Source organism: Hippocampus guttulatus, chromosome 5, assembly GCF_054856545.1.
Source record: "Hippocampus guttulatus isolate MCC_2025c chromosome 5, RoL_Hgut_1.0, whole genome shotgun sequence".
NCBI classification, from domain to species: domain Eukaryota; kingdom Metazoa; phylum Chordata; class Actinopteri; order Syngnathiformes; family Syngnathidae; genus Hippocampus; species Hippocampus guttulatus.
The window spans coordinates 23,957,115-23,982,485 of NC_141265.1; the positions used below are offsets into that span (position 1 = coordinate 23,957,115).

At 44.1% G+C, this 25,371-nt stretch overlaps 1 protein-coding gene across 3 annotated transcripts in view; it reads left to right on the plus strand.

Annotated features, from left to right (window-relative positions):
* The window catches only part of pias2 (protein inhibitor of activated STAT, 2), a 113,415-nt gene extending 92,003 nt beyond the window's left edge, over nt 1-21,412 (plus strand). For all 3 annotated transcript variants that reach the window (XM_086111692.1, XM_086111694.1, XM_086111693.1), the window contains 4 exons: nt 3,560-3,749; nt 3,884-4,023; nt 4,107-4,144; nt 20,895-21,412. In XM_086111692.1, coding sequence (XP_085967818.1) covers nt 3,560-3,749; nt 3,884-4,023; nt 4,107-4,144; nt 20,895-21,116 — 590 coding nt within the window. In that variant the 3' untranslated portion in view covers nt 21,117-21,412. The remainder of the gene's footprint in view (nt 1-3,559; nt 3,750-3,883; nt 4,024-4,106; nt 4,145-20,894) is intronic.
* Nucleotides 21,413-25,371: the final 3,959 nt, after the last annotated feature.

Consider the following 25,371-nt stretch of genomic DNA (forward strand, 5'->3'; position numbering starts at 1 on the left):
ATTTATATTGCACTTAATTGGACGGTGTTTGTTTGTTTTTTCTTCTTCTTTCTGCCTACATTCTTGCTGCTGGAGGCTGTAAATTTCCCCAGTGTGGGACTAATAAAGGATATCTTATCTTATCTTAACGCAACACTCAAAATTGTCATTAAGTGTGATTGTGAGTGTGAATGGTTGTTTGTCTATGTGAGCCCTGTGATCGGCTGGTAACCAGTTCATTGTGTCTCCTACCTCCTGCCCAAAGACAGCTGGGATAGGCCCCAGCATGCCCGCGACCCTTGAAAGGATGAAGTGGATTAAAACATGGATGGACGAATGGATAAAATAACTGCCACACTCCCTCCTCTTCTGTCTGGTTTGTTTGTGAATGAGAAGTTATATTTGGGAGGGGATGCTCTGAAATCCCCTGCCCAACCTTTTTTGTCCCAAGGGCTATTTTTCAAGGAGCCGACTTTCGGAGATTGAACAGTCCAGTGTCAACATGCCCCCCCCCCCCCCACACACACACACACTAATCTGCAGGATGAGAAACAGCCATAATTCACCTTAATAAACCAAACAGAAAAATAAACAAGATACAAAACAGGTAGATCTCTGTTTGAAAAAAGGAAATCACTTCCTACCTTCGTGAGAGACCTGGCACTCGGAGGAGGAGGCTAGCTTTTCGTAGTTAGTTACTCTGCGTCTTTGTTTTTGTGAAGATAGACTGCCATGCTGCAAGCTGGGCTTTCAAATCCTGCACTTTTGTGTCACATAAAAGTGTTTTTGCAGGGAAATCCTTCTCATTGCTCCTGTGTACCATTTTGAAATGCCGCTCCAGATTCGTTTCCTTCACCAATGCCACTGTTGCATTTCAAATCCAACAAACAGGCTTAGAATGAGAATAAACAAAAAATAATATTGCTCCCACTCAGGGTGAAAATAGTAGGTCGGCTGGGATCAGTCCGCGGTCGACTGGTTGGGCACCCCTGCTCTAAAACAACACAGATGGTCCATCTGTACTCAGTCAGAATCAGAATCATCTTTATTGGCCAAATATGTAGAACACACAAGGAATTTGTCTCTGGTAGAACACGCTGCACTAGTATCATCATAAACAAGGACATGACAAATAAGTATGGAAGGACATTCCGTAATGTAAGTGAACCGTTGTGCAGTGGCACCACCCAGTGATAACCGTGAGACAATGTGCAAAGTATCAAGCAGAGCTAAAGTGATCAGTGGTATTATAAGAAAACTGTAACAGTTGTGCTATAAAATTTCAAGTGTATTAAATTAACTCATTTACACTCTTTGACGTATAAATACGTCAATTAGCGCATAGCCGTTCCCTCCCCATGACGTATTAATACGTCAATCACGTGTTTTCATGGGGGAGGGTGCAAGAGAGTCCGATGCAACTTCTCACCACAGGATTAGGCTTGACGGCAATGTTAAATAGCAAAAAAATGGCCATCGGGTGGCAGTGGTGCAAAAATCAACCAGGATCACGCCGCAGAAGTAGTATAAAGGGCGTACAGTGAAGGAGGGGCGTATGTCGATAGTGGATTGGAACATTAGCAACTAGCAACGATGGAGAAAAGGAAATAACTAACGAAAAATGATTTTTTTTCGGTATAAAAGCGTCCTCGAAACAAAACAACAAAGGAGATGGTGTTTGTGTGGAAGAGAAAATGATGCTTCGGTCATTTATCGAAAGCGGCACCCGTCAAACGAACGTCGGCCTGCACAAACATGGCGTGCTACACGCAGCCCGCATAGCTCATGCCGAGTTTCGAGTTCATCTGATGAAGATGAACTTGCTCCACGTCAGCGATCATCGCTTGGCAGAGCATTTTGTGCCTCCCGATGCCCCACATCGCCCACAAATCGTCTCCCCGGCGACTTCCAGCGATGACGGCAAAGAGGCTGCATTGCTTCGCATGGCCGACACCGGGCACACGTCAGCGATTCGTTGGAATCGTCTCGTAATGACGACGGCGAAAACGATGAATTGGAGAGCGATTTGGATCCCGATATGTCGGACGAATACGTGCCTTCGGACATAACGGAAAGCAGCTGAGAGTCCTCGCCAGAGCCGCTGGAACGAGGAGGTAACTGCTGACTAGCTTGCAAGTTCCCATTCAAAACTTCATCACTTCTTATGCCTCATCAGTCACTTTTATGTACCGCTACATTCCCCGCTATACTATGAAGTTGCCAGTAACACTAATCATTTATGGTTACGGTTGATGCGTCTCGTAGATGTGGATGAAAATATGTGCCGTAAATGTGCTGACTTGCATGTCGCCATAGGTTTTAAAAAAACAAAACAAAAAAAAACAGGACACATTTGGTCCGCTCAGCTCTCCTAAAACCACTAGTGTTAAATTCATATTCCATTTCATTTCAAATTGGATGCTGAGCAACGTGGAATGGATGGTGTAAATAGCAGTGTGTGAGCATGTATGTGTGTGTGTGAGAGATGTTGAAATTAAGTGGAAAGCAACCATAAAAAAATAGAAAAATAAAAGTGGTAATTGTACATACTTCTATAAATTACAGATTGTCCAACCAGAAGCAAAAGATGACGACTCCTCGCTTTGGTGGTGGAAAGAAAGGTAAATAAAATTATTGTACCTCACTCTGCAGCAAGATATATTTGCAACTTTTTATGTTTCTATAATTTATAGGTCGTGCATCTGGACATGGTGGGATGAATCGATGGTGACAAACTGGATGGAAGCCAAAAACCATCTTCTCCACAGCTGCACTTTTGTTCATAGTTTTGTTGTGTGCAAATAAATTATTTTGCTACAAAAACATTATTTGTAATGTTCTTTTGTAGGAGGAACACATTATTGAGGTATTTGAGCTGCCACAAAAGCAAATAATAGTGTAAAACTTGAAATGATGCTTGAAATGCATGCTTTTACAAAAAGCTCATTTTCTCTGGATTTCTGCAGAAAATCGGCCTTTTCCATCAAACTTAGCAGTTTTCTAATGCTGATTGCCAACGAACGGAGAAAGCTAGAAACAAACTTTTTTTTCTGTTGAAACAAGAGAGTCTCACCTTTCCTTTGACAGGTTGCATGTATATTTAGCCATAGAACAGAAAATTCTGTGGGCCTTGCAAATCAGTCAAAATTCAGTAAAATGTGAGGGATTGAGGGGGTTGCTCCAGTGAAAAGGGGTGGTATTCAATGAGTTAAAAAGTCATAAAATTGTCCACATTTTGTTTCTATCACAAACACGCTGACATTTAAACAGAAGTATGTAGACTTTGTATCTTCACTGTAAATGGCTGTTCCTGACTGACAAATAAATAACATTAGGTATGCAGGTCATTGACTTGTGTTGCATGACAACATATTTGCACATTGCTGCAAAGACGAGTTCATTCTGCACTGTTTAGCACCGTTGTAGAACTAGGAGCCACAGTATTTTATTTTTACAACGAGCTGTTGATAATCCAGCCAAGATGGGACTCCACCCCACTTTTGGGTCCCACCTATGTCAAAGTTTTAAAGACGCACATAGAAGAAAGAAAAATTCTGACGTGGGTTGCTGTTGTTTTTAGGTTCAGCTCCTTTGCGACAATCTTTGCTGGTTCCACATTCTGCTGAGCCTTGCCCATCCAAGAAGGCAGATGTTATTGATTTGACTCTGGAGAGCTCCTCCTCCGACGATGATGAAAAAGAGAGCACAGATCCTCCTCTTAAGAAACACTGTGTGTACATTGCAAAAAATGAGGACATGCATGCAAAGAGGTTTGTTACAACACGAAATATTACCTCTAAATATATTAATTATGATATTTCGATGTAATTGTAATTTTCATCTTTTTTCAATTCCCTTCTTTATTCTTGATACTAAATAAGAAATTCTGTCTCTATCCTCTCAGAGTATTGACCTATCAGCCTTCCAATAGACACATGTCACCTGTTCAGACCTTGGACCCATCATATCTGACCTCTACACTCGCTGATTATGCAGTCCCCTTCCACCCTTCCACCTTTACCACCATCCCCACAGAAATGCAGAGTGAGTGTATGATTTCTGGGGTGTTTGCATTGTCCGTGGTGTGAAACCGAAAATAATCTCATTATTTTGTCTCTTTTGTGTAGGCCTGGATTTGTTTTCTTTAATTCAAGCGAATCCCCAGGTATGTTAATGGCACATGTCTACTGCAATAGTCACAAATAAATTACAGAACTTTTGTTTCAAAATCAACACACAAAACCCAGTATATTTTGGATGAGACCATTACGTGCGTCACTGATTTATATTGCAATAAGCATTTTTATCACATACAAAGATTTCAATTCCTCAAACTAATTTTAATAACACAAATAGACGACCCAAAGAAATATAAAATGCAGTTTCTTCATGCCAATATAATTAACGCACAAAAAAAATAAATTTAAAAATATCTGGCCGTCTGTGGAAAAAGTAATTGGCCCGCCTTGTTAAATCACAAAGTAGCTGTGATTAACAACAGTTTTGGGAAAACTGAGTTCAATTTCACAGGCAACGCCCTAACACCACATTTGCTGACTCAAGAAATCATGTGAACAGAATCTGTCAATAAAAGTTAAGTCGGGTACAAGACCTCAGGAAACAAACGCATCATGCCATGATCCAAAGAAATTTGAGAAGAAATTAGAAAAAAAAAGTGATTTAAATCTATCAGCCCGGAAAAGGTTACGAAGCCATTTCCAAGACTCTGGGACTATAGCAAACCACTGTCAGAGCCATTATCCCAAATGAATAAAACTGGAGTGTCCACCAGCGAAAATTACTGCATGAGTGTGACGACGACTCATCCAGGATGTTGCAAAAGAATCTCGAGAGACTTCCGGTATGACAGCGAGAGGGTAAGCTGCAAACGCGTGGAGCTCCCGACCATTCGAGCAAAAAACGGAGAAAAAAAACAACAAAAGAACGGAGGCTGCGACCCAAACATAGGATAAGATGGATATGAACAAAGCTCTGTCTGGAAAGGGAAAGGAGAAGAAGAAGAAGAGCGAGAAACAGACTGAAAACACACACAACGAAGATGAAGGGGGATCGGCGTTAGCGGCTAATGCTAACATAGCATTAGCTCGCGACATCGACAATCAACCTGGCTGGGCGTCGGCATTGCAGGCTAATCTACAGAGCGGACTCGGAGAAATAAGAGCCAAAGTGGACACAGGACAACACCATTTAGACGTCAAGTTGGACAGAATCGTCAAACAAATGGAGGAGATGAAACAAGGACTTGAAAACTTGCGGGAGGAAACTAATAAAAAGCTTGAATCCGTGAACGCTGACATCCGGGTACAAAGGAAGGATATTGAGATGCTGGAAAAAAGAGCAGGTGAAGTGGAGGAATGGAGTACAAAGGTACAGGAAATTCTCACTGTCTCACTCGAATAACAAAGGAAGTTCCAACAGAAAGTGGCCGACTTGGAAGGAAGGTCGAGGAGGAACAACATCCGAATTTGGGGACTGAAAGAGGGGGTCGAGGGAGACTCCACAACCGACTATGTTGATAAGCTTATCCATAAAGAGCTGGGAATCTCCGAAGATATTCAACTGGAGATACAAAGGGCGCACAGAGCGCTCGCTCCAAAACCATTATTGAACAAACCACCACGAGCGACTTCCTGAGATTCAACATCAAAGAAAACGTACTCAAGACGGCCTGGCGAACGCCGCTTCAAGTGGAGGGAAACAGAGTGACCTTTGACCACGACTACGCGACAGAAGTGACGGCTAAACGTCGAGAGTATGCCGGACTTAAAAATATTCTAAAGGAGAAGGGAATTAGGTTCCAATCCCCGATGGACACACTGAGGGTCCACTGGACTGAAGGAGTGAAAATATACAGCAGCGCTTAGGAGGCGGCGGAGGCGATGCGGATGAGAGGGTGGCAGGTGCCGAGCCTTGGATAAGAGAACCCGACGACACAACAGAGACTGGAGGCAGCGCGCAAGTGGATGAAGACCAAGAGATAAATGTGAGAACATTTGGATGACACGAGGAGAATGAAGGACAAAAGCAGTGGAACAAAGAACTCGGACAGGAATGCAGTTGTTCTCAAAGGACTTTTGGAATCCACATAACTTTCTTTAATTTTCCTAGTTCTACGGTTGGTCAGTAAAGAACAAATTCTATGTGGGGATGCTGTTAAAAGTTTTTGAAGGGGGGATTAACTCTGAGTCGAAATAATTAGAAATCTATTGACAGGTTCTGAATGTTCGGGTGTAAACGAAGGATATATAGAGCAATGTAATTTGATTGATAGGCGGGGTTTCTTTTCCCAAAACAATCCACTGAAGAAGGTTAAAGAATGTTTAGAAATTTACGAAGCTCCGGCCGGGAGCTCTTGAACTGAATTGTTGGACTTTTGCAGTGAGCTTGGGAGATCAGCACTGGAGATGATCTCTGCCACTAGGGGGGCCCTCTCACTAGGAGAGGCTTTACCCCACCCACCAACAGGGGAAAGGGGATATGAAAAGGGAATCCCTTAATGCTTTGGAAGTTCAATTTTTGATTGATGATGACATTTTTTTATGTTTTACGGTTACAGTGTTTAGTATACTGTATGTTGTGATCTGTGACATGTGGGTAAATACAGGATATTCCTAGAAGAATGATGGTTCAACATAGAGACATTAAGGTGGTGTCATTAAATGTGAATGGCATGAACAACCCAGTAAAGAGGGGGAAGGTGTTGACAAAATTAAGAAAGGAGGAGATACAGGTCTTCTTTTTTTTTTTTACAAGAAACACACCTGACGCCACAAGAACATGAAAAATTGAAAAGGTATGGGTACACTAATACATACTATAGTTCATTTAAAGAATGCCATAGGAGAGAGGTGGCTGTATTAATGAATAACTCAGTGAAATTTGAAATTGACAAAGAGATAAAAAATAGAGAAAGGCGGTATGTAGTGGTCAAGGGGACGATGGAAGCCAAGAAGGTCACATTAATCAATGTATATGCTCCACCAGAGAGTGAAAGGAACTTTTTTGAAGACCTTTTCAATGTCATGGCTGTGGAAATGGATGGGATCTTGATATGTGGAGGGGACTTCAATGTGGTGCTTAACCATGACTTAGATCAGGGGTGCCCATTACGTCGATCCTGATCTACCGGTAGATCTAAGACAGGTCCCAAGTAGATCCGAGGAGTGTCAAGGAGAAAAAAAAACAACCATTTGTGTGTCTTTGTACATGTTCGTAATATATTTTTTGTGTTAATGTACACTGCACTCTAATCATCCTATCAGTCTCATTTTCACCAAAAAAAAAAACGCGTGATTACGTCACCGGAAGTTGTTAGTGCTCAGCAGTCTGCAATTGCAGCTGGTGATCAGAGCTATTGCGCTCTATCTTTTATCGTCATTATTCTCATTCAGTTTGCTTCGTGTACAATTCACCGAGGGCACGGGCAAAGAATAAGAATCTCGGAGGGCCCAGGGAAGCGCTTTAAAATGGTGCGTGTGAGCTCCGATAGTTACCATGTTGCAAAAGTGCATCGCATGCCTCAGTTTCAGGCTGTTTCTCATCGTGTGTGTGTGTGTGCGTGTGCGTGTGCGTGTGCGCGCGCGCGCGCCGGTAGGGGTAGATCCCGGGAGGTTAGTTGATCGAAAAGTAGATCTTCGGTCCAATAAGTTTGGGCACCCCTTACTTAGATACAATAAGCACAAGGAACTCTAGGATACATATAACCAAGTACATCAACACACAAATAAAACAACTACGGATAATCGATGTATGGAGGGATGTACACACGTTACATAGAGACTACACACATTACTCTCATCCACATGCAACCTATGCAGAATAGACTACTTTTTCATGAAGATGGAGGATGGACACAGGGTGGAAGAATGCAGAATTGGTGTCACAGATTTGTCAGACCACAGCGCTGTGTATATGACAGTGAAATTGACCAGTAAAAGGAAATCTTCAATTTGGAGGTTGAATGTAGGTTTATTGAATAATAAGGAATTGGTACAAGAAATAAAGGGAGTCAAATATAGGGAAGAAAATGACAATGGAGAAGTTAACCCAAATGTTGTGTGGGATGCTCTGAAAACAGTAATAAGAGGAAAACTTATAGCACATGCAATATGGCTTAAAAGGACAAGACAAGAATCATATAAAAACTTAACAAGACAACTGAAAGAACTTGAAGATCAGCATAAAAGAACAAATAACACAGAGATACTTATGAAGGTCACAGACACTAAAAAGGAAGTAGATCGAATATTATTAACGGAGGTGGAAAAAAGAGCATGGTTTGTGAAACAGGTTTACTATGAAGGTGGGTCCAGGGCAAGTAAATTACTTGCACGAAGGTTAAGGGTACAACAAGCGTTAAACACAATTTATAAGATTAGGTGCCCCAGAACTAATGAATTATTAAAAGAACCAAAGGAAATAGAGGAAACATTTCAGCAGTATTATAAGACTTTATATACACAACCGGATGCAGCAGATGAAGAGAGTATCACAACATTTTTAGAGGGTCTGGAATTACCATCAGTAGGGGAAGAAGATAATGAATCCCTGAACTCTGAAATTACTGCAGAAGAATTGGAGATCGCAATCAGCGGAACGAAAAATTGTAAAGCTTCGGGTAGTGATGGCTTCCCCTCAGAGTTTTACAAGATATTTAGACAGGAACTACGTCCCCTTTTGCTATCTTCACTAAGATATACCATGAAGGAGGGCAAGATTCCACCATCATGGAAAGAGGCAATCGTCTCTATAATCCCCAAAGAGGGCAAAAATAAAGAGTTATGTTGTAGCTACAGACCAATATCCATACTTAACGTCGATTATAAGATCTATACCTCAATCATATCCAAAAGATTCGAGACGTTCATGCCTGAAATTATAGATAGAGACCAAACGGGTTTTGTCAAAGGTAGACAGCCCCAGGATAATAGAAGGAAAACTTTACACATAGTGGAGGCGATTCGGAAGACAGGAACGAGTGCAGTGTTGGTGAGCATGGATGCAGAAAAGGCATTCGATAGTGTGCGGTGGGTCTATCTATATAAAGTCATGGAAAAATTTGGCTTCAATAGAGATTCGATTAGAGTTGTACAGACACTGTATAATGGGCCGACTGCGAGAGTGAAAGTGAATGGCAGCATACCGGACCGAATAACACTTGAAAGATCGACTAGACAAGGATGTTGCCTCTCACCAACACTATTCAATATCTTCATCGAACCCCTAGCCCAGGCAATCAGACAGAATCACAACATCAAAGGCGTGGAGCTGAGAGGCTCAGAACACAAATTGAGCCTGTTTGCCGATGATCTGATAGCATACGTAACACAACTGGAAGAGAGCTTCCCGAAACTGATGGAACAACTGGAAGAATATGAATGTTACTCAGGATATAGACTTAAGTGCTAGGAACTGCGTTTTTGTCACATTAACTACACACCATCAAAGTTGATGAAGGGAAAATACAAAGTAAAATGGGACAGTGAGACGGTAAAATACCTAGGTGTGTACGTCACGAAAAGTATGGACAAACTGTTTGAAACGAACTACACAAAGATTAATCAAGCCATCAAAGCAGACCTTGGGAGATGGTCAACACATGTCCTAGAATTAAGCTCTAGAATAGAAATGGTCAAAATGAACATTCTGCCGAGGTTGCTATACCTCTATCAGTCGCTACCTATACCCATACCACAGAAACAATTTATAGAATGGGATAAACTGACCTCAAGATTTATCTGGGGGTGGTAAGCGACCGAGGATCAGACTGACGACACTACAGTTGCCCAAGGAGAAGGGAGGATTGGCGGTACCGAATTTTAAGGATTACTACCGTGCAGCACAACTCAGAGCAGTAGCATGTTGGTGTAACGGAGAGTATAGAGCAAAATGGAACGAAATTGAAGTGATGGCCGAGGGATACCTGACTCAAACACTGCTGGGGGACAGAAGATTATTTCGGGAAAAGGAGGGCTTGATAGATCAAATAACAAAATTCACTTTAAATACGTGGTTCACCATAGTAAAAGAAAATAAATTAGAAAAGCAGGTGAAAATCCGAAGGTGGCTATCACACGATGAGGACTTTCAACCAGGGAAAGATTATGGTTTCGAAAGATGGGAAAGAAAACGTATCACAGCGATAAGTACGATGATAGAAAAGGGTGAGATGCTGACCTTCCAAAAAATGAAAGAAATGTAAAAAGTCCCAGGGACTCGCTGATCAGAAAAGTATGAGTGCCATTATGGATTGAGAGAGTCCCAATTTTCGAATTCTGAAAGGGTCTACTTATTCGATTGCATATGATAATAACACAAACAACAACATATACATACAATGATAAACAAATGCTGCAAAAATTTAAATAATTCAGGAGCAGGCCTGAGGATTTCGGAAATTCATGGTAACCGTTTTTCGGTTCCGTCGGATTACCCAATGGGAGACCACAATAACAAATGTTGGGTTCCATAAACGTTCATCATGGGAACCCATTTTTCTATTTTGACTGATATTGATAATCAAGAATTCCGAAACTCAAAAGTATAATGTTTCAAGGGTCAATGTTTGAAAACTATGCATTAACAATGAACATTACATCAGCAGCTGTGTACTCCAGGTTTATTCCAAAAAATAAATGGATCAAAAACTGGTGTACTCATGTGGCATCATCAGAGTATTTTTTCCAATCTCACACTGCAAAGATTAATTGACTGGTAATCATTAATACAGGTAAGTATTGATGTGGCTTGACATCCTCTTCCCAAGACGATGCATGTGTAATCTACGATCAATTTGACGAAAGAATTTAACACACATCATCATTAGTTTCTACCAACATAACATTAGCATTACTACACTTTGTGACGAATGTTTTATTCATAAAGTTACCATGCTACAACCAGTAAATTAGAGAATAACCATTACTGTTTCATAATATTTTTCACAGTGATTAGCCTACAAATCTAATGACCAATTTGCCTCGTAATCGTGCCTCGCGTCGTATTTCGCTCTCGCGTTCTGTGCATACGTCACAGGTGAGTTTAGTGATACGCCCTTTGGACGATTCATACAAAAAATCAGACAAGCATTCCCATTTCTTAAATATCGTAATTAGTAGACCTTGGTGAGTTTTTTTCGCCACCATCTCAAACTTTCATCCGCGCCATTCCTCAGTTTGCGAACTAATATAACAACCCGCATGCGCACATAACGTCATCTGTTGTGCCCCCCCCCCAACACTGAAAACAAAACAAAACGAAAGTAAATTAGAAGAAACACACTCACACACCACACCACACCACATCACAAACACACATACAGGCGCAGTGAAATCGCGTGGATCACAAAGTCAATTCAAGTGCGGTGACTTTTATAATTAAACTATTTTTCGGTACCGTGAAAATGACGCCACGGAAACGACACGCTACCGGTAACGATTGTTCCTGTGAAATCCTCAGGCTTGCCGTAGTTTTTTTGTTCGTTTGTTTGTTTTGACTGAGAAATTTCCTTGCGTCCCCAAAACGCACATTGTTTGGAACTGTGCGTCCCGTGGGAAAATTATGCGTCTCGGACGCGGGATGCAGAGGTAACGAGATGGCTGAATCTCTAACCATTCTCTGAGTACTGTACTACTATTATTACCACTAACACTAACACTACATTAATTAATTTAATACCTTCAAATTCACAATAATCATAAAAATTAATTAAATAAACCATGATTTTCAACTATGTATTATCAATATTCATTATTCCAAACATGAGAAAGCATTCAGCAAACATAATTGGAATCGAGCAAAAGGACTCCAAATCCCAACGGCCAAACCCGGAAGTGAAGTGCCGACATTATTGACTCCAGCTGTAACGCAAATTACTTGATTCAAACAAACATTGTAGTGCGACCGCACAAACGTGACGACTGTGCAAAAATAACTAAATAAAAGACACCACTGTTACAGAAAGGCTTTACACGCTATTTAAACTACCGATCGCGAACGGAACGAACCGTGATTGAAACTAACTGTGATGCCGCTCTTTACACATTGCGCTAACTGTCACCCGTCAGTGGCAGACCTGCTCCTCTTAAAGCGACGGAGTTAATCCATTAATATGGGTTTCCTTCGATGGAATTTATTAGATTCATTCGTAATTTTAGCGGTCTTTTGACAAGGGATTCGAGGCTCTAATCCCTCATTGTGTCCGAGGACCGGCAATCCGAGGCCAAGGCCAAGGCCAAGGACCAAGGACTTGACTCCGAGGCCAAGGCCGAGGACCAAGGACCGCTCCTCGGTCCTCGAGCCGGTCCTCGAGGCCAAGGACCGGCTTGAGGAACACATCTCTGGTAACAACACAAGCAATGAAATGCAAAAATATATGCTCCTAACACTGTTTATAACACAAGAGCTGCAGTTCAGTACACTGTACAGGTATATGAACAAAAAATAGGAAACAAACTTAGGTCTATTTGCTCTAAAATGAGTAAGAGACCCGGTGGCTTTTCTTTCCACGATCTCACTGTCTCTAACACAACCTCCCCTCGATCGCCACCCAAGACAGCGTTGCTCAGGTAATTAAGATTAAGATATCCTTTATTTGTCCCACACTGGGGAAATTTACAGCCTACAGCAGCAAGAATGTGGGTAGAAAGAAGAAAGAAGAAAAAAACAAACACCGTTGAATTAAGTGCAATATAAATACAAAATGGATAAATCGCAGTGCTATGTCATGCAATGAACTTTTAAAGCCAGCCATGGGACGCTTCGAAGTCCTCGATGGCCATAGTTAGTGCGATGGAACTCGCCTTCTCTCTAATTTGCAGTCCAGTTAGCGTAAGGTTTTTAGCATGATAACAAGTAAAGCATTCCCGGAAACGTTCATTTATTCGACTGTCCGTCGAGCCAGAAGCAATTTACTCTGAGCAGCGAATCGGATGCATTCCACTCTATCTTCCACAGATCTAGCTATCTACACACATAGATAGTGAGGTCCCTCTTGGCCAATGGGAGGCCAGGATGATGCTCGGTAAGCCAATGGCAGAGCAGCTATGTGTATGTTGCATTCAAGAAACTCAGAGCTGTGAACGAAATAAAAATTGTTCACTTTTCCAGTAAAACTCATGCTAATAAAGTCACTTACATGTTGCCGTTTTGTCTCGAATGAGAGTAAATAGCGGCGCGGACAGAGTTATTCCGTAGTATCGAATGGGACTTGCATGCGTGCTTCTGTATGGCTTCCGGGTTCCGGGAAGTGGAAATTCAGTTGTTGTGAATTAATTGTTCATGTAACATCGTAGTCGAAATTTTGCATATGTTTTTATTCCGGGTGAGGGAATCTCCATTTGAAAGAAGTCCGTAGATGGAAATGGGCGGCCCGGTAGTCCAGTGGTTAGCACGTCGGCTTCACAGTGCAGAGGTACCGGGTTCGATTCCAGCTCCGGCCTCCCTGTGTGGAGTTTGCATGTTCTCCCCGGGCCTGCGTGGGTTTTCTCCGGGTGCTCCGGTTTCCTCCCACATTCCAAAAACATGCATGGCAGGCTGATTGGACGCTCTAAATTGTCCCTAGGTGTGAGTGTGGGCGTGGATGGTTGTTCGTCTCTGTGTGCCCTGCGATTGGCTGGCAACTGATTCAGGGTGTCCCCCACCTACTGCCCGGAGACGGCTGGGATAGGCTCCAACACCCCCCGCGACCCTAGTGAGGATCAAGCGGTTCGGAAAATGGATGGATGGATAAATGGAAATATTTACTGTACTCAACTCAACTGGATTTATAGAGCACTTTAAAACACCCATCGTTGTATACAAAATGTGCTGTACATGGAGCAAATATCATATATATAGATGTATATAGATATATATACAGTATTAAAAAAAAAATCCTCGTCTCACCCCCCCTCGGGTGGTGTCTGTCCCGCATTCAGCTCGGGTCAGAGGCCAGGAAGCTTGAGGGTTCTGCGCAGTATCCTTGCTGTTCCCAGCACTGCACATTTCTGGACTGAGATGTCCGATGTTGTTCCCGGGATCTGTTGCAACCACTCATCTAGTTTGGGGGTCACTGCCCCGAGTGCTCCGACCACCACAGGCACGACTGTCACCTTTACCTTCCAGGCTCTCTCCAGCTCCTCTCTGAGCCCTTGGTATTTCTCGAGTTTCTCGTGTTCCTTCTTTCTGATGTTCCCATCACTTGGGACCGCTACATCCACTACAACGGCTTTCCTCTGCCCTTTATCTATGATCACGATATCTGGTTGGTTCGCCATTACCATCTTGTCAGTCTGGATCTGGAAGTCCCACAGGATCTTCGCTCTGTCATTCTCCACCACCTTCGGAGGTGTTTCCCATTTTGACCTTGGGGTTTCCAGTCCATACTCCGCACAGATGTTTCGGTAGACTATGCCAGCCACCTGGTTATGGCGTTCCATGTAGGCTTTCACCTTCAGAAGTTCTCCGATGACTCTGCGAGGGAGGATTGAATTGCGGTGATCTCAGGGTCCATGGGACTAAGGTTTGAGATGCCCTCCACCAAGGATCTGCACTCTGTCATGATGGAAGCCGAGGACCTGTCGTCATTCTGCTGCAGCCAGCTGATGGCATGGAGAAAGGCAGCTTTCTCCGAGTGGAAGGAGCTGCTAAAGGTCCCCGTTGCCGCATTCCAGCAGTGGAGTGTGGTGTTGTCACGGCGAATCACCATTCCGGCACCCCCGTTACGGGTTCCAGACACTTTTGAGCCATCTGTATAGATGTGCAGATCTGATTGGCCATTTAGATGAATGGTGTTGAGGGCAGCTGCCAACTGGACTTGCGGAGGGGCAGATTTCAGGACAGGAGTAAAAAGGACTGTTGGAAGAGTGGGGAATGGCTATCTTAAATTCGGTGCGGGACACTGTGTGTCTGGCCCTGGTAAGAGGTTGAGTTGGGATAAGATGGGGGTGGTAAGACTGCGCCACTCTGAACGTTTCAGGCGCTTTTGGGCGGGTTTGTGGAATAAAATTCTCCTATCGTCGGTAGTAGCGAGATCGGCCCAGTCATCTGCCTTACGGAGCGATAGGTTTTTAAAACGGGAAGTAAGAAGGGGGAGATTGGCTTCGAAGAGGACAGCTTCAGCCGGAGTTGAGCGGACCTGCCCTGTAATGGCTCTGGCTGCTTGCAGTTGGCAGCGTTCAAGCTTGTTGGTGTTGGTTGCCAAGAGCCAGGTTGTTCATGCTGGGGCAGCATGTTCGGCGACACTCCTCATGGTTGCTATGTACACAGACCTGAGATGGGACGGGTGCCAGCCCCAGGAGGAGCCTGAGAGCATGTACAATACAATACAATACAATACATGCTGATTTATATAGCGCTTTCACAACAGCGACAGCTGTAACAAAGCGCTTCACAAAACAGTTAACACAAAGTAAAATAATAAACACAACACATAACATAAAACACGGACAGTTGTGCAGTCCTAACCACTTTTCCGTCACATGCTTTGTTGTTTGAAGCAGTTTGAGATGAAAGAGGAGAGAATCAAAGTGTCCTTTAATCAGAGACGTCATGCTCAAAATGTGCACACGTCGGCTACAAGCTAAGTTTCAAAGTCAACAAGAAGCTGTAGCATCCATTGACGAAAAAAGAGATTGGTTCACTTCTCCTGTCCCATGGAAATCCATTTCAATTCCAAGCGGCGACTCTCAGTTCCAAATACGCACCGGCGCTCTGCGCCAACGCTCCTCTCTCCTCATCCTCAACGTCAGCAGCCATCCATCCAGCCGCACCAACGCCGACTGTCCAACAGCGCCGACATAGCCACTGAACAAAACGGGTTTGTGAAAAATGCTGCCCATTGCAGGCGCAAAAAACACAAGCACCCCAGGTCTGTCCAGCACCGACAGTCAATGGCGGCGACATTCCTCCAAATTAACATCTTTGTGCTGGTACAGGCGTGCTGCCGAGAAGGTGCAGCCACCAAGCACAGATACTTCTCCTTTGACGAATGTCGTGGCCAAAAAGCGCTGAAAACAGTCCACATGATGAAACAACAAACAACATGTGACAAAACAAAAGACAAAAATACCAAAAAAGAACAAAAAAGCAAGGCTCTTGAAGAGCACTTGCCAAAGGCTGCCTACTCGGGCGCCATCTTGGAAAAAAACAAACTGTAGAGGAGGTTGGTCCGATGTTGGATAGTCTGTGAGACATAGCGTACAGTCTTGTTGAAGGTAAGCTGTCTATCATATTTCAGCCCGAGGAAGGTAGGGGAGGGGTTTGGAGAGAGAAGGGTGTCCCCAAGATAGGTCTTTGGCTTCCATGAGGATTCTGCTGCATCCATGGTGAAGAAGGCTACCTCCGACTTAGATGAGTTGACAGTGAGACGGGCATCATCACTCCAATTTGTAACTTTGTCTACTTCAGACTGCAGTCTCTTCGCTGCTTCCTCCTTATTTTGATCGCTGCAAACGAGTGCCAGATCATCTGCATAGGCAGAGACAAGCTTAGTGGGTTCGATTGAGCTAAGGAGATCGTTGATGTAAATAATGAAGACGAGCGGGGAAAGGGCTGAGCCTTGTGGGAGCCCCTATTTGAAGGTGCGGGACCGGACAGTCGTGGAGTTGATCTTGACTCTGGCAATTCTATTGGTCAGCCAGGATTTTACCCATTGCACGAACCGCAAGGGGGCTAGATCAATCATTCTTTGGAGCAGTCTTGTCCGCCACACACAGTCATACGTCAAAGAAGGTAGCAATTGAGAGTTGACGTTGCCTAGACTGGAACCCGTCTATGACGAACTGGGAGAGACGGAGACATTGATCCGTCGTACAGCGACCTTTCCTGAATCCCGCCTGCTAGGGGCTGAGGAGGGCGTTGTCCTCCAGCCAGCGTGACAGGCGGTTTGCAATCATTCTTTCTAGGGTCTTGCCAAGGGTCGAAGTGACGGCTATCGGGCGGTATGAGCCGATCACCTGTGGATCTTTACCCTTTTTGTGGAATGGGAGGATGACAGCACTTCTCCACAGCTGTGGGCACCATGCTCTGAGCCAGCCGAGAGGAGATACGTAGTCTTCGAACATCCTTGCAGAGCTCTCGTACAGCCTTCCTGCTCGACCGGTCACTTTTCCTTCCGCTCACTGCGGCATACTCAGCATTGAAGGCATTGGACTTCGCTTTGTTGCTGGCATATTCACGGCCTTTGTGTTTGAGGGTCTTTCCTGATTCATTGGCGGACTTGCCGTTGAGGTTTTTCATCAGGGACCAGGCACGTTTAGTATCCTTTGCGTGTGAACTTCCTAAGTGTGGAGGAAGGCTCAAACACTAATCTATGTCTCTCGAAAGAGTGATGGCACCTTCCCAGTTAGGGTAAAGGCCATCCAACATCAGCAGGTTGTTTTAGCCCCAAAAAGAGGACCAATTATCCACAAACTGGAGTGCCTAAAATCGCTACAAAATCTCGCCAGCCACCGGTTAAGCAAGAAACAAATTTGGCCTTTGTCCTTCCATCCATTTTCCGATCCGCTCTATGCTCACAAGGGTCGCGGAGAGTACTGTAAGCCTATCCCAGCTCTCTTTGGGCAGGAGCCGGGGGAACACCATGAAACAGTTGCCAGCCAACCGCAGGGCACAGAGAGACAAACAACCATCCGTGCTGACACTTACACCGAGGGACAATTTTGAGTGTTCAATCAGCCTGCTATGCATGTTTTTGTAATGTGGGAGGAAACCGGAGTACCCAGAGAAAACCCACGCATATAAATATACAAAGAACACAGGAATCAGGAAGTGGGCAGATACTTTTTCACAGCACTACATTTATGTGATTTCAAAAATGTGATGGTAATCAGGTAATGGTGTGGCCGGTGAAATTGACCTCAGCTTGCCAAAAACCGTTGCTCGTCACAGTTATTTTGTGATTTAACAAGGGGGAAATTACTTTTTCACAAAGAGAAAGATAGGTTTGATTTTTTTCACCCTTGGTAAATGAAATCAACATTTAGAAACTGTGTTTTATATTTCCTTGCGTTGTGATATTAAAATTGATTTGATGAACTGAAACTTTTGTGTTATAAATATGTAAAGATCACAGAAATCCCGACGGTACAAGTACTTCATGTCAAGATAAGAAAAACTTTATCAAGGTCAAGGTCATCTTTATTGTCAAATATGCTTATGTATGACATGCAGCATAGATGAAATTTCTTCCTCTCCATCCTCAGTGCAAACATGCTGTGCATTAAACACACACGGCTAAGACAAAATAGCAGCTACACTGTATAAAAGACATATGTAATCTGAGCAGTATAAACAGTATAGACAATATAAACAATGTAAACAGCATAAACAATGGCACTTGTGGCTATTCAGATTCAGGAAACTTTATTTATCCCCATGGGGTAATTTGGATTTAACAGGCACGCTCTGCACAAGAAACATGAAAAACAATGACGAACATGGGATACAGTGCGAAGGGCCTGTCGGTACTCGCTGTATGTACAGCGCCCCCGAGATCTTAGTTGAGAAAAGTAAACCCTAGGGAAGGAGGGGAAAAAAAATAACATGCTCGAACTATCCTCTTCTCAGGATAATTTAAGTCTAGGAGAAAAAAAAATACCCTGCACATCAAGCATATGACAGTTACGACAAGTCACAAGACACAACATGTAATGAGGGGGTGGATGGATGGGGGGAGGGGGGGGCGACGCGGCCCGACCAGCGTGCTGCCAGTCCATTTAGTGCACAGCAGATCAAGTCACATCACGGGGAAAAGCCAGGAGGAACGATGAAGGCGTTGATGATAAGGAGAGGCCGGAGCTGCTTCGTCAAGGTCTGCTCATGGAGACAGTCCCGGCTTATCAGTCCGTGGCCGAGAAGGAGGGGGTGATGGCGGGGGCACTAGCTTCCATGCGTACTTTTCAGGGGAAAGGGTCCAGATAGCGTTGTTTTGTCTTGGGACGGCCGCCAACAATTTCAGGTGGCCTTGAGTCCGTGGCTGTATTCCTTCACTGGCGCCGATCAGCCAAATCCTCAATTCCTTTTCGAAGCGAGAATTCCAACTTCACCAATCGTACGGAGACGCTCCAAAACTGCATCCATATTGCGGTTGAGCTCAGTCATCGCTTGAGTGTTGGACATTCGCGCTAGACCAACGAGAATGACCGGCAGCTTCTTCACTTCCAATAAAGCTGCTCCCATCGGTTGAATTTTGCGATAGAACAAGAAACTGCTAACACCAAAAAGCAGCATACCTGTTATCAGAAGGCTGATAATCTAGATGTCTTCCACATCCTCAACGGACAGTATTGACACGCACACCATTCTCCACTTTCTCCATGGATCAAGGGCGTATCCGGCAGCAAATGTCCCCGAAGGGCAAGTGGGCTCCCCACTGCCTGCTCTTTTCGTTGAAAAAATGTTGTCGATTGCATCGAGAGACCAGCCAACCAATTCCATGTTTTTTTCTTAGGATGAAAATACGATAGGAGGCTGGGAAAGTTAGACACAGACAGCATGTAGACTGAGTGGCGAGCAAAGGGAGGGTGGGGAAGGACAGGAGCTGAGCAGAATAGCGTCCGCCTTCGTCGAGAGCCAAGCAGAAAAGAAAAATTGTGGGTAAAGTCAGGTAGTGCATTGTGCAATTGTGCAAAATGCAGATGTCGGATGATGAGGGGAGGGTCATAGTTATTTGTCTAACAATGGAGAAATTCCCAATTTACAGCAGCAGAATTATGAAAGGGAGAAGTAGAAGAACCAAAAGTATACAAATAAATATAAATATAAGCATATTAAAAATAGGTGAGTGGGGGTAAGTCCAGGTTTTCAGGTCTGTCTATTATATATGGACTGAGTTCCTCCGTAAAGGATAAGTGGGCGGTCACGACGACACCAATAACCTAGATGAAATGCTAGCTCGCATTTGTACTTGTCATGTATGCGAGGTGGTGGTGGACCCCAAAAAGCAGGCAGGAGGGAGGAGCAGGGTGTATTTGAAGAATTGTATTAAAACAAAGAAAACTAAATCCCAAACACACAAAGTCCAAAGTATCAAACGAAAAACCATGACTAAAGCTAAAACATAACAATGAACTAAACATGACAGAAACTAAGAGCAAACAGTAGCAAAAGCAACACACATGACAGTAGCAAAAAGCAACAATGACCCGACACTGAGTGTTCGGGCTGGGAGTCCTTTTAAAGCCTTAATTAGCAAATGGCCAACAGGTGTGCAGCTGCCGGGGGAGCCCTACAGTGCACCTGTTGGTCCCTAAACTGAATCATGACAGTACTACATAAACTAAATCTGATGTGTTTGCTCAGTTACCCAAAGAAACATTTCAACATTTGCTTGTACATATGCGTATTTGAGAAAATTCCCTCCGCGGATCGGATAATGGAAACTTGGTTCCCACCTTTTTATTTGTTGTCGTAACGCCAAACGCAAATTATTGTCATTATTTTCAGTTCAGGTCAGCTTTACTCAGTTTTGGCACGTGGAAGTACCCTGCGGCTCATTGTTGACAAACATTATAAAAAGTATTTTTTCGCATTGAGTCCTCCGTCCATATCCCAACGTTTCATGTTCTTGCTTGGGCTGTTTTTGCTGCTTGCAGATTTTACTTCCAAGTTGTTCTTCTTGAAAGGACACTTTGATCCTGTCCTCTTTCATCTATAACTGCTTCAAACAACAAAGAGTATGCAGAAAAGTTGTTAAGATTGAATGACTGTCTGTGTCTTACATGTTGTGTTGTATTATTTTTTTATTATGTTATTATGATTTCAAGATGGTGCCGCGAGATTGGCTGCCTTCACAGCAGCTCCTATACTTTTTGTTGTTCTACTTTCTTCCTTTCATAACGGCTGCTGTAAATTGGGAATTTCTCTTTTGTGAGACGAATAAAGGTTTTCTTATTCTTATTCTTATACTTGCTCAGCATTACAGGCCTGAGATGTTCCTGGAAAACCTGACAAGTACCATGCAGAGTGTCACTTCTGCAAGCACGAGCTCCGCCCTGGTTTCATCGTCCAGTAGCCGCTACGAAACCAACTCCAAAAAGGCTGGCTCCATCCATGAATCCCGGGTTTCTGCAGGAGGAGGAAGCACTAGTCGAGGAGGAACTGACAACAATAAAACTGATATTATCTCACTAGACTGAGACTGGACTTTAGATTCAATGACTATTTTCTAGGGTGATTTTTTTTTTTTATTCTAAACAAAATGTACTGAAAATCAGTTACTTTGTTAGCCCTGAAATTATTTTTCTATTTGTTTTTCTGCCTTAAAAACAAAACTTGTTCCGAATTCTATTTTCTGTCAAAAGTGACAAATGGATCAACACCCACAACTGAGGACGTGGATATTTTACCACTGTGTTTTATTGTTCTCTTGAAAATGTTACTTAAGACAGGACATATTTCTTTACCAGACAAATAAATGAAATTATTGATTGTCTCATTTGACTCATACATTATAGGTCAAAAATTTAGTTTTTCCACAATGGTGAACTTCCCTAAGATTTTTAAATGGCTTTGTGCTTCACAGAAATGCCATCTAGAAGCCATGTAAGCTCTAAAATATTTTGTCTGTGGTGTTGTCAATTAAATCCATAAGGATTCCAGATGTTCTGAAATCATATGCTTGGGTCACACAGTGGAATTAAGTGTGAGGAAGAATGTGGTCAGGAAGAAGGTGTTTAACTACACTACAAATAATGAAGGTGAGGGAATCTAGTCACAAGGGGCACAAGCCAGTGTCTTATTGTTCGGTCCCAAGTCCAGATAAATACAGAGGGTTGTGTCAGGAAGGGCGTCCGACGTAAAAATTTTGGCCAAAACAAACATGCAAATCAAACCTTTGGATTCCATACCGGATCGGTTGAGGCCCAGGTTAACAATGACCGCCATCGGTGCTGTTGACCTACCGGATGCCCGTGGAAAATGGACTTATGTTGGTTGAAGGAGAGGAGGAAGGTGTGACCGTAGGAAGAGAGAGAAGAACAACGCCAAGAGTATAAGACTGAGAGTAGGGATTTTGAATGTTCGAAATATGACAGGAAAGGGTAGAGAGTTGGTTGACATACTGTGTGTCCGGGAGACCAGGTGGAAAGGTAGCAAGGTTAGAAGCTTAGGATCGGTGTTCAAGATGTTCTATCATGGTGTAGATGGGAAGGGTCGGAGTTATCTTCAAGGATGAGTTTGTTAGGAATGTCCTGGAAGTAAGAAGAGTGTCAGATAGAGTTGTGAGTCTGAAGATAGAAATTGAAGGTGTGATGTTCAATGTTGTCTGCCCCACAGGTAGGATCTGTGTTGGAGAAGAAGGAGAATTTTTGGTTGGACCTTGATGAAGTCATCCAGAACATCCATAGAAGTGAGAGAGTTGTAATTGGTGCAGACTTCAATGGACATGTTTAAGATAAGATAAGAACACCTTTATTGTCTCACAATGGAGAAATTCACAATTTACAGCATCAAAGTTCAGAGGGAAGAAAGTAGGAAAAGTAGAAAACAAGCATTTACATGCACAATTTTTTTTTTTTTATAAAAAGTGAACTGTCCACAGTACAGAATGCCATGTAAAATACAAAATACAACACATAAGCATATATGCAATTGTGTATATGCTGCATAAGGCGGCTGTGCTGTTTACAATGAGTGAGTGCGGGAGAGTCCAGGTTTTCAGGTGTGTTTATTCAGTAGCCTGACAGCAGTTGGCAGGAACGAGCGGCAGTATCTCTCCTTTTTGCTGTGCGGGTGTATGACGGAGCTGCCCAGTGCTGTCAGGGTGGCCTGGAGGGTGTGGGAGGGTCTGTCCATCATAGCTGTTAGCTTAGCTAGCATCCTCCTGTTGCCCACCTCCTACAGAGTGTCCAGGGAGCAGCCCAAGACGAAACTGGCCCTGCTGACCAGTTGGTCCAGTCTCTCTCTGTCCCGGGCTGAGATGTTGCCTGACCAGCAGACTAAGCCATAATGGCTGGCTGAAGCCACCACAGAGTCAGAGAAGGTCTTAAGTAGTGACCCCTGAACCCCAAAAGACCTCAGTTTTCTGACTAGGAAGAAACTGCTCTGTCCCTTTCTGATCAGAGTGTCCATGTTGGTAGACCAGTCTAGTTTGTTGTTGAGAAGAACACCTAGGTACTTGTAGGATGTCACCCTCTCTATGTCCGTACCCTGGATGTTCATCGGTGCAGGTGAGGACTGTTTCCCGGGGTTGATATGGAGGTAATTCTGCAAGCACCAGTTCATGAAGTCCTCCATCAGTCCCCTATACTGCTGAACATCTCCTTCTGTAATGAGGCCGATGATCGCGGAGTCATCAGAGAACGTTTGAAGGTGGCAGGTTGGAGTGATGCAGCTGAAGTCCGAGGTGTAGAGCGTGAACAGGAATGGAGCCAGGAGAACTCCCCTGCGGCGCACCGATGCTGCAGAGAAGCCTGTCTGACTCAAAGCTCTGTGCCTTCACGTACTGTGGCCGGTTTGTGAGGTAATCTGTAATCCATGATATGTGGTGGTGGTCCACTCCGGCGTGCTGCAGTGACTTTGTCCCTGTTGGAGGAGAGTGGCTTTCTTTCCTCTGCATGTTCCCTGAATTTCGGATGGTGAGGATGTTGGTTATTCAAATACAGGCTGGAGACGATGAACAGTACCTTCGAAGGTTTTATTTGCAGTCTACAATTTTATTGTCTCTGGTAGCACAGGTTACATACTGGGTGAAGGTTGGTAGGGAGGAAGACAGAGAGATGTGGTTGAAGTCACCGGAGATAATCAGCAGGGCGTTGGGGCTCTGTGTTTGCAGCCTGTTCACTACAGTCACACGCTGGATCGCCATTAGCCGACGAGGGAACGTAAACAGTAAACAGTCACTGCGATAACATGCGAAAATTCCCTCGGGAGGTAGTGTGGCCTGAGGTGAATGGCTAGCAGCTCAATGTCCCTGATAGTGCTATGTCATTGGTTACACCATCTGTCATTCACAAATACAGCCAGTCCCCCTCCTTTCATCTTACCGCTCTCTGTCGCCCTATCTGATCGTACGAGTTGGAATACCTTCCAACTCGGCGTGTGTGTCAGGGGTAACCGCTGTTAGCCATGACTCTGTGAATAGCAGCAGGCTAGCCTCGCAGTATTCCCTCTGATGCCAGGTCAATGCCGCTAGCTCGTCCATCTTGTTGGGGAGCGATCTTACATTCCCCGTTGTCAGATTCCACTTACCCGCAGTATCAATACGGAAAAATTCGTGACTGGCTCTCCGTTCAACGGGTAGAAATTCCCCTTTACCCTTACCTGCGGTAACGCAGTGACGTAAGGAGATGGGAATTCATGGAAGCCGGTGTCCTCCGATGACCCTGATTGTTGGTGACTCCATAACCGGAAACCTCCGGTTCTTTAACGCAACAACGCACTGCTTCCCGGAGCCACTGTTCTCATCATGCTCACAAAACTCCCCAGCCTGCTACATCCACTCCCACCATCTGTCCATAGAATTATTGTACATGTTGGCTGCGTTGATGCATCCCACCGGCAGTCAGAAATCATCAAAGATCACTTCAACAAACTTCTTCAGTTCCTCAACTCTACCGGGAAATCAATGTTCATGAGCAGCCCACTCTCTCCGCACCGTGGCATGGGCATTTTCTGCCACATTCTCAGCCTTCACACCTGGCTCCAAACTGCCTGCAGGACCCACAATGTAGGCTTCATTGACAATTTTAACATTTTGGCGCCGTCCATCCCTTTTAAAGGAGACGGTTTTCACGACAACAAGCTAGGCAGCAGAATACTGGCAGCAAATGTCCAGCATGCTGTTCACCACTCCACAAGTTGACTCGTCACAAATCGCACACCTGCACCTTCCCCTTCCTCCACTTTTCCAACACACAGCACTTCCGCCTGCCAAAGTCCCCCCTACAGGCCCCAGCTGTCACTGTCTCGTACTGCTGCCATGTACCCCATTCAATCCATCATCACAGCTAGAAACCTTCACTACTACAAAAACGAGAAAATATTTTAAAATGTCTAATCCAAATCTCCGCCCACTCCCCCAATCCTCACTGTCTCACACACATCACAAAATCCTCAACCTGGATCTATTTAACACCCACTACTCAACAACAAAGCACTCGTTTGATACGAATTCATAACTGACAGTAACCTGGACTTCCTCTTTATCACCAACACCTGGCACAAACACTTGGACTACTTCTCATTCAACCAAGCCGCCCCACCTCAGCTGAGGTGTGGGGTGGCCTCAGTCCATAAAACAGAGTTTAAAATCAGCACTATATCCACCTCACCCACTGAGTCCTTTGAACATATCACCTTCAAATTCCCTGGTCCCTCCACCCTGGTCATTGCTGTCATTTACCATCCCCCGAAGTTCAACCCATCATTTTTCTCAGACTTCTCCAATTTTGT